General features: G+C 40.4%; 1 protein-coding gene across 1 annotated transcript; it reads right to left on the bottom strand.

The window, feature by feature from the left end:
- Positions 1–2,602: 2,602 nt before the first annotated feature.
- Positions 2,603–9,507, bottom strand: lrrc8db (leucine rich repeat containing 8 VRAC subunit Db). Its single transcript, XM_047588223.1, has 2 exons — positions 8,689–9,507; positions 2,603–6,610 (listed from the first exon to the last, which is right to left on the bottom strand). The coding sequence occupies exon 2, from the start codon at positions 6,606–6,608 to the stop codon at positions 4,050–4,052; it is 2,559 nt and encodes an 852-aa protein (XP_047444179.1). The 5' UTR covers positions 6,609–6,610; positions 8,689–9,507; the 3' UTR covers positions 2,603–4,049.
- Positions 9,508–10,256: the final 749 nt, after the last annotated feature.

Genomic DNA, 10,256 nt, shown 5'->3' with positions numbered 1-10,256 from the left:
TGTTTATGTAAGTATAAAATAAATGCATTTTAAGTTTAGATTGTTTTTTAGTTTTTACATACAACTACAGGTCTGTAGAGTGTATCATAAATTATACTCCACACATTAAGTATAACTGGTGTAAAAACAGTTAATGTGGTAGCACAGTTTACTATGTATGACTGCATGTGTGAATGAAGGCAGAACATTACAAACTAAACGCTTTCTATTCCAATATGGATGTTATAAACTCTTCTCGATGCATTCCCGTTTTTCCTTCACTGAAATCTATTTTGTGGCCTCTTCACGCCTCCATATGTAGCCTGTTGTGCAGAATCACAGATGGTGAATGTGTGTGACAAGAATAGTCAGTTAAATATGTAATGTAATGTCTATAATGGTGACCTGTTGTCACGTATCTACACACATCCACATAGAAAGACCCAGTTTCTTGACTGGACTTTTACCCTGTTTCTTTTCTTGGAATCAAATCTTTTAATTGAATTTTACTACCATGTACCGAAGTCAAACTGATGAGTCTCATAAACTAATTTACACTAAATAGCAAACAGTGAATGCTTTCTTTGTACACCACACGTATGGCAGATATGCTGCACACATGTATTTGTGCTCTTTGGCTTTTTAGTTTTTCTTTTTAGTTAACATCAGTATCTTTAAGTTGTGTGAATTCAGACTTTATTGACTCAGTTCTTACCTTGTAGAGGTGCTCCTTGTAGAGTTTTGTAAATGATGCCAATAATGAGAGGTTACTCACTTATTAACAGTTTAAAACAAGAATACAACAAAATACATGATTAAAATTAAATAAACTTAAGTCATGGCCAAAACCTTTTGAAAAAGAAAAAACGTAGGCGTGTCTGGACAATTTCTTAAAAATAAGAATTGGAAAAAAAGTTTTTCTATGACAAGATGATGAAGGTATGTGGTTTGTTTTGCACCTGTTGTTCCTACTTCATCTTTTCATTTAAATGTAATTTCTTTTCTTTATTTTTTAAACCAAATGATAACTTTGTGAAACAGTAATTTCATGTTAAAGCAGCCCTAAAGCTCTGTGCCCTGAATAAAGCCAGAAGCCAGACTAAAAAGGTAGATTTTAATCTCATCCCAGGCACTGACCACCTGAAAGTCTGACAGCCTGTAGAGAAGGATTTGCACACATATAGTCACACTTTATTTCAGTTCTCGTGATTTTAAATTCACTTCTACAGTTAACCCCGACTCAAGTGTTGATGAATATTAACAAAGTAGTTGAAGATGGGATATTGAAGATTGAGTGATGCTGGATGAGTTTTCGTATGTCAGAGTTTCATAGGGCTGACCAGAGTTTGGAGGCTGTCAGGTAGCACTGTCTGAAACATGTGTTTGCCTAAATTTATGTCTATTTCTAGCTTTTTATTTTATTTTATTTATTTATTTTAAATCCTTGAGTACAGTTACTGACTTAAGGTTTCTCGAGGGAGGTGCATTTATATATAGAGAAAAATTATTTATTACTAAATTATTACCTACCATTTACTTAAAACAAATTATTATATATTTTCTATATTTTGTAAGTGGTTCTGTTCATGTTGAGTCACGATTGAATGTAATAACACTTTATTTCCACCAGAGGACGACACTCCACAAGAAATGGGTTTAGTTTGGTTTAGGTTTACTTTTATTTTCTTCATTGAGTAATATGTTGGTGAATTTTGATATTGAAGCTAATAATGACAATGGTCTTCAGTCATAAATCCCAAATTCAGGCAGTAACATAACAAGCGATAATACATGATCAGTTCTTCAATTTCACTCAAAGAGGGACCAAGAGGGAAGCGCACTGTAGGATTGTTAATGGGCACAAGTTCTCCGCAGCTTTAGTCTTTCACCAAATCAACTCTTTCTGAGAAGCTTGAGTTTTGTATCTTGTGTGTAACTTAAAATACAAAAATAACATTAGAATGTCCGTCAGGAGATGCTCCCACTGTTGCAACAATCCAACGATACAGATTTCAAGAAAAAAAAAAAAAAACTGGTGTTGATTCAAAATGAAATTGTCCCCCTTATCTTTTCCTGTTGTGAAAAGATAGAGGATAGACAGGGTGGTGAGTTTACTATGATCTGATTAGTCTAAAACATGAAAATTGGTTGTAAAGACAGTGCAAGTTATTTTTGATGTAATGAACTATTTGCAGACACTCATGAATACTGTGCCATTGGAATACTATATCATTAAAGCTGTAGTAGAAATTTGGAAAAAAAATTGTGATGTTAAATTTTCCAAAACGTGGTGAGGACATGGCGTGCAGATGTGCCATTACGTTGTGTCATTAAACGACATTTTAGCATAGACTAAATAAAAAAAAATGTAATTTCTTGCTTGAAGAAACAAATAAATTGAATAAAAGACGTTATTATAGAATTAAAACACCCAGTTATTTTCAGACATCCATAAATGCACAATTATGTTAAGCACATTGAAAATGTTTTTTTTTTTTTTTTTAGTTCAAAAATAGGTTTGTGACAGCTGGGATAAGCTCCAGCCCCACCCCCTCCACGACCCTCCAGAACAAGCGGTTACAGAAAATGAACAAATGAATAGGTTTGCGATGCAATTTCAGCGTTGTGTCTATAATAATTCCTTTATTCATGTAACACAGCTTAAAAACAGCTTTACAAACTGCTGTGCTGAAAGAACACATAAAAGACAAGTGGAAAATGCACGCAAGACAGTAAATATGTATTGTTTACAAGAATGAAAAATAATTAAACCTAACAGCAAAAGTACAGTTAATTAAAAGCATAATTTCCCCACTTCCTAGAGAAAATCTACGGTATGAAAAATAACTGCATGAATGAAGACACAAGAAAAAATAGAAATGGTTTTATGTCAGTTTGGTATATAACATGAAACTATGTTACGAGCATACTGAACGTGGAATGCATGAGTTTATTAATATTATATCATGGATTTGTGGTATATAATCATGGTTTTACAAATATCATAACAGCTTTTAAAAGTTGAGGATTATAGGTCATTCTTGATAATGGCTGGAGAGGAAAAATTCGACTTCACTTGATTGTATTTCCTGACATTCTGAGAAATCTGTCTCTGAGATATTTTTCTCCATCCTGGTTCTAAACTAACTTATTTTATGTTGAAAAAAGGTACATGCAACACCGCTTAAAAAAACAAAAAAACAACAGCTGCTAGCCTTGATTCGCTTAGAAAACAGTTAGAAAATAAAAAAAAAAGCAACAAGGCCTGAATTACTGAGGGTTCATGATACTGTTTGATTCTTAGATATTTTAGCTGACTTACGTTCATGCTTATTGTACCAACCACCACAAATTAACAATAAAACAAATATGCTTGGTCATGTACCGTATTCGATTTTAAACTTTTAGTTAGATGTCCACTGACCCTTTAAAGGGATAGTTTAACATTTTGGGAAGTTGTTTCATCTCATGTTAGATGGACAGATTAATACCGCTTTCAAGTATGCTAAATATGAAGCTACAATTAGCTGGTTAGCTGAGCTTAGCACAAAGACCCACCAGCCAGAACTTAGTACAAACAAGATGCTCGTCTTTACTTTTAATACTCAGCTAAGGCTCTCCTGGTTGTAGATTCATATCTGATGGTTAGATATGAGTATTTAACAGTGGTACCGATCTCTTCATCTAACTCTTAGCAGGTGTAAATAACTAATTGGGCCTATTGCCAAACTGACAAATCTAGGAATACATTATTTAAGCCAATACTTCTGTATCATGGCAGTCAACTGTCTGAAGTTAATTGAAACCGACAATAAAAAGGGACTGTTTAAAAATTATACAAATTTACCCAAATCCACAGTATTTGTGCATATAAAACATTAAGAAATACGTGAGTGGTGCCAACCTTATGTGCTGTGCTATGATCACTGTATTGTTGCTACGAGACCATGAAGTGTACTCTACTTTAAACTACTATTTCTAATGATAATGGTTTGCTTTCAAAAAAAAACAAAACTAACAAATTAACAAAACAAAATAGAAAACTATGATGATGTGCCTGACATAGAATGTTACAACCGTCCCTCACTTAGACACTTACACCCGTTTGCAAAAGACACGGCTGATTCCTGATTGATGCTCTCTTTGACCTCAATGGGGAGCGAGTCAAAGAGGTGATCCTCCACCATCAGGCAGCTCCTGCGGATGAGGCAGCACTGGCCGAGCTGAGCTGGGAGACGATCCAGGCAGTTTCCCTTCAGTTCCAGATGTGTGAGCTGCGAGAGGTGACCAATCTTCTCAGGAATGGAGGAGATACAGTTGTGGTTGAGACATAGTGTCCTTAGCTTGGTGCACTTGAACAGTTGCTTGGGGACTACTTCCACTTTGTTGCCCGTGATAGCAAAATGTTGGAGGTTCTGCAGAAAGCCCACCTCCAGTGGTATTGTCACTATAGAGTTATGGCTAACATCGAGGTACCTCAGCTTGAGAAGAGTGAATAACGATGAGGGTAGAGACTCCAGCTTGTTGTGCGAGAGATAAAGCGATTCGAGGTTTTTGACGTGGCTGATTGACACTGGAATGGTGATGATCTTATTGTGCCAAAGTTTGAGGCACGTTAGTCTTTTGAGGTGCTGGAAGCTGATGATCTCCTCGATGGTACGAATGTTGTTGGATTTTAGATCAAGTTCCTGAAGGTTGTTCAAACTAAAGATGGCGTGCGGGATGCGCTCCAGCTCACAGTTGTGAAGCTCCAGCTCTGCAAGGTTCATCATTTTCTTTAGACTGTTCAGCACTAAGAGTTTTGTGCCATCGTTATGGATGACCAGCTTGATGAGATGTGGCGACAGATCCGTTATGTTCGTCGGGACCTTTGTGAGGTTGCTTTTGAGATGCAGAATCTTTAAGTGCCTGAGGTCTCGCAGGGACTCGAGTCCGATCAGTTTGTTGTTTTCAGAGTTCAGGTTACCCACCAAGTACAGTTCCCTTAAATTTTTCAACATGTACACCCAGCTAGGAATCTCAGCGACATCTGTGAATTTGACATGAAGGCACCGAAGGTGATCGCGAAGGAAAATGAAAGCAGTCTGCTCAACTTTGGCGGGACAGTGGTAGAAGTGCAGCTCTTGGAGGTTTATCATTTGTGAGATCTTAGCTGTGATCCTGGCCTCTGGGATTAATTCTAGTTTCAGTATCTCCAAGTCAGTGAGGTCAAACACGGCATCTGGCACTCCAGATAGCATGAAAAGATGAAGTTCCAGCTTTTCTTGAGGATTGCGTGTCACATGCTGCCTCAACTTCTCAAAGGTCCACTCGTGGTTGAGGCTGATCTCCCGGAGCTTGTTCTCACTCACCTCCGAAAGAAAAACCCCAAAACGCTTTGAATACAGCTGGTCATATTGATCAACCATATGCAGGAGGAAGGCAAAGTCATTCTTAACATCGGGAATGTCACTGAAGCTGCTTTCCTCTCTGACTTTTTCAAAGGAATACTCCTTAAGTGGTCGCCGAAAAAGCCAGAACAGTGTGTATATACAGATAACACCATAAGCGCATATGAGCGCAATGTAACTGACAAGGAGTTTCTTCAGCATAAAAGCCATGTTATGTGTGCAGTGGAACTTAGCATATCCCGTCAAATGCTTTATTTCAGGCTCACACACATGGTCAAAATCTATAGAGGCAACAAATGTCATCGTGTAGCAAAGGATCAAAATGAACTTCACTGTTTTGATGACTGTCTGAATGGCATAGAGTCTGTAAATCAAATCACTGTCTTCCACGTGGGCACGGAACTTCCGGACTTTTTCAAACAAGGCCTTCGCTTGCTCGCCGTCTTTCTTGTCCAGTATGGTCATGGAGGGAACTTCACTCACAAGCTTTTCTGCGGAAAAGGTGACCCCAGTTTTAGTCAGTATGGGGGCGGACTGGTTTGGACTCCCCTCCTCACTGCTTGTGGACAGATGTTTGAGGAGCGAGGAGGCGCCGGCTAGCCTCTGCTTGTTCTCCTCCGAGTCCTCGCACGCAGTCTCAGACAGTGCCTTCGTAGTCCAAGGAGATTCGAAACATTTTCCAAGTATGGAAACAAAATGTTCTATTTTTGAACTCGTCTTTGGGTATTTGAACCAGAAGTTGCTACTGACCATCAGAACTATAGTGTGAATTAGAGCAAGGTATGGGAAATATTTGGAGTACCAAGGAAGTGCAACATGATAGCACATCTGGTTGACAAAAACATATTGCTGAAAATCCAGCTTGGTCCTGACTCCTGTAGGCTGGGGCTGTCCAAGAGCGGGTGACTGTGTGAAGTGTATTGTGGGGGCGATGTTGTCGGGAGGCCTTTTAGCCATTAGCGGAGCAGCTTGCTCCCCAATGGCGCTCTCTTTATTCCATAAACCATCAGTCGGTTCTGGGGGTTGGGGTTCCAAGAAGCCCCCGGCACCCTCCGGAGTTTGTTCCAGGATGGGGAGACAAACCACCTGGTCCTTGGTTAACTGCATGGTTCCAGAAAAGATGGCCAACATCAGCATGACAATACCCAGATAGTCCATGAAGACATCCCACCATGGTTTCAGTATGCGGTACGTTGGCTGGATGTCGTTCAGGGAGGCTACTTCTGTGAGGGTGAACATTCCTGCAAAAGAGAATATCAATTAACATGTTTGAAATTATCAGTGAGCAATTATGCATAGGACCTGATCTGAGTCGTTTTGGCTGGTACTTTTTGTGATTACATGGACCTACCAAGGTGCTTCCTCAAAATGTCTACTTTTTATAATTCGCCCTATAAGGCGGCAGCTATAGCTCAGTAAATCCCCTTTTACATCAGGATTTTATGACATTGATGTACCTGCCTTTCACGTTCTAATTTTGTCACCGGACAGACTGCGTCATTGTAGAAGCTCCAGGGCTGTGAGCAGCTCAGAAACAGAGCGACTGATCTCTGAAGGGCAGAGGTTGCTGTCCATTTTTTCAATCAAACAAATCAAATGTGTTGTTACATGATCGTTAATGGAAGCGCATAGGTGAATTATCCCTACATCATGTCAGGGAAATTACACCGATCAGGGAATCCATGTGGGAGGTACAAAAAAAGGTACAAAAGCACTGCACAAATACAAGACTGTTTACTACTACTCAAAAGGAAGGACTGTTACTGCTCCCTTGCATTCTCACATACTCGATGGCCCAAGCAGCTGTTCCCTAGAGCTATTCCCGGTGTTTTGCGGTAGCCCCTCCCAACTTGTAAAGAAGGGCAAAGTGGTAAACAAAATAAAAAGTTACGACCACAGGAAGTTTACACTGAACTGTGAATTCTGAATACATTACATGTCATGTACATTATCCAATGCTCAGCTCAATGATGCGTTAATTAATGTGATGATGAGGAACATATCCAGGCCACATTGTTTACGTCTGGCCATAATCCATTATTCACATCCTGCAGGGGTTTGTTCATTGGTCCAGTTTAGAGAACTCAGGGATAGAAGGGCTGTGTCCATTGTAATCCACTGTAATCCAACACAACAACACCTTTCCCTAAATCATGCCTTTTGTGACATTTGTTTTTTTTAATGAACCTCAAAGACAAATAGAGAGGTGTGAATTACTGTAATTGCTGTGTTGTTTAGAGTCACGTTGCATTGCATCTCTTTAAACTACAATCTGTAGCACGCATTACATAATGATGCATTACACGTGGACCTAATACGGCATCATCAAGAGAATAACTGAAATAGATAAAACAATTTTAGCTGATCTGTTTTGTGATGAACAATGGATTTGGAGATACTGATGACCAGAAAAAATGTGTATACGTTGTTGTTGTTTTTTTCTTGCTTCAGATTTCAAGCAAGGACACATTTCTCTGGCATCATTTAGACAAGGCACAGAGAGGAAAGCCTTGTGAGATTGGTATGGATTTAAAAAGAGGGCCGCCCTTGAACTAGGGCACCGCACATGACATGTGTTGTCAGTGTGTGTGTGTGTGTGTGTGTGTGTGTGTGTGTACATACCATGTGTGTATGCCAGACCAGCTCAAAGCCTGTTTCATCAATCTTGTGTCTTTGCCGTGTGGTGTGCTTTTCTCCTCATCTCACTCCACATGAGCCTAGAACGGTTTACAGTCTGTACCCAGACAGCTCACATACTCACTGTACATACTTGCTCAGTGAAGCCTGGGTGTGTTGACAGTAAATACTGGTAGTGTTTGTATATGGAGGACTCAGTCAGTATACACATCAAACTGTTCCAGTGCTGTTGTGTATAATCTATCTATCTATCTATCTATCTATCTATCTATCTATCTATCTATCTATCTATCAAATAATAAGCAGAAAATATGAATTTCTGTGTCAGTGCGATTGGAGCCTATTGTGTGCGTTGTGTGCATGAAGGTCACTATTTCCATTGAGTCTGCAAATCAGGCTGAGACCGGCTCCAGCAGCAAAGGCGCATCCATGGACGCAAAACAAGAGGTGGAGCAGATATCCGTGAAGCCTTTAAACGCAGCACTACGGTCCAGATCCCGCCGCAGAAAATCCCGACGCGTTCACATTAAAGCAGAATATCCAGTATCGGTTTAATCAACACACTGCTCAGTGCCAATACATTTCACCACGCTACGCAGCCCGCTAACATGAGTGGGCCAAAGCACTGCGGTGATTATCTCTAGACTTCAGAAGACCTTAACTCTAGCGTCCGGATACTCACCTTCAGGGAGTCTGATCCAGTTATGTGGATGCCAGCGGAACCGAGCAGCGCTCCTTCTTACAGCCCATGTTCCGCTGATGTGATGAAGCCGTCCATTCTTCTCACCAGTTCAACCGTGGGCCTGCTGGCAGGACTGTAAGCAGCTTAGCTGACTACCCCCACTCCGCTTCAGATGGTCGGGTCCTCTGCCTCTGACTGGCGGCGCAGCACCAGCTGCTGGAGGTGTACCCGCCTCGACGTTAACGCACATTCACAGAGACGGATCCTCCACAAGGTTCATCAGGACCGGACCGACACCTGACACGGATGTAGTTGCAGGGCGCAGCTGAAAACTCGCCTGATGCTGCACAATTTTTTTTAAATGTATTTATTTTATTATTTATTTTTTACACATCAAGGACCTATATGATGCTCAGCACAGATAGTTTCGAAAACCTAGCTCGAATACACAGTGAACTAGACTATTACCCCCTGAAATTAGGGACCGTCGTAAAAGTGCAAACGCCGTTTGAACATTATGTATCAATCGTCTCTGCAAATATTATTGGTGTGAAGTATGTAAAGTGGGTGTTGCTCCATTAGAGGGGAGCTGTTCCTGCATGACTTTATGCGTGTAAAATATAAATCCTCAATAAATCCGTAGCTTTAGATTGTTTTATACACCGATCAGACATAACATTATGACCACCTTCCTAATATTGTGCAGGTCTCCCTTGTGAAACAGATGTGACTCATCAGAGAAGGGACATGGACCTTCTGAGGCCTTCTGAGGCCCAGACTATTATTAGTGGGTATCTTTGGGTCCTGAGTTGCGGGGAGGGGCCTCTGTGGATCAGGCTTGTTACAGTGCATCCTGCAGATACTTGATCAATTTGGGATGTATTGAATTTGGAGGCCAGGTCAACACCTTGTGCTTTTTTTCCCTGTTTTCTCAGTTGTTCCTTAACTGTTTTTGCATGTGTGTCAGGCTGCATCCTGCTGGGGATGGCTGCTGACAAGGGGTGTCATTGCTGTAGGGTGGGGGTGCCTGATCTGGTCCTGGTGGGTGTTACATGACTAAAAAACATTCACAGGAATGCCAGCAGGAAGTTTCCCAGAACACTGTACTGTCACAAGATGGTCAATGTTATTTTTATTATGCTGTTAGTGGTTTTAATGTATTGGCTGATCTGCTTTGGCTTGTAAATTACAACTTTCTACTAGGTAAACTGGAGGAGTGACTGGGGAATATCACATTCATTTACCTCAGTGTCTCATCTTTAGTTGCTATTGAAGAAGTGAATGAAGTTGCTACAAGCTGACCTCTGACACTTGACATTAGTTGTTTTCTTTTGAGAATACAATGCACTTTGTTAGGTAGTTAAAAAAATAACTTTTACTTTACTGTAGGCACTTCAGACCAACTTTATGTGATCACCAACGCCTCATAGTCACACAATAGAATAATCTTCTTTGCACTTATTAATCCTCACCAGCCAGCAGGCCATATCCCACAACACAACTGAAATAGGACATGGTCCAGTTACCTCTTTCAGACTCTTCAGAGACCTTCTGACCCTTTAGCACTG

Source organism: Mugil cephalus, chromosome 6, assembly GCF_022458985.1.
Source record: "Mugil cephalus isolate CIBA_MC_2020 chromosome 6, CIBA_Mcephalus_1.1, whole genome shotgun sequence".
Classification (NCBI taxonomy): domain Eukaryota; kingdom Metazoa; phylum Chordata; class Actinopteri; order Mugiliformes; family Mugilidae; genus Mugil; species Mugil cephalus.
This window is presented reverse-complemented; position numbering and strand designations above follow the sequence as displayed.

Excerpts from the sequence above, each read along its gene's own strand:
- lrrc8db (XM_047588223.1), bottom strand. The coding sequence starts at position 6,608 with ATGTTCACCCTCACAGAAGTAGCCTCCCTGAACGACATCCAGCCAACG.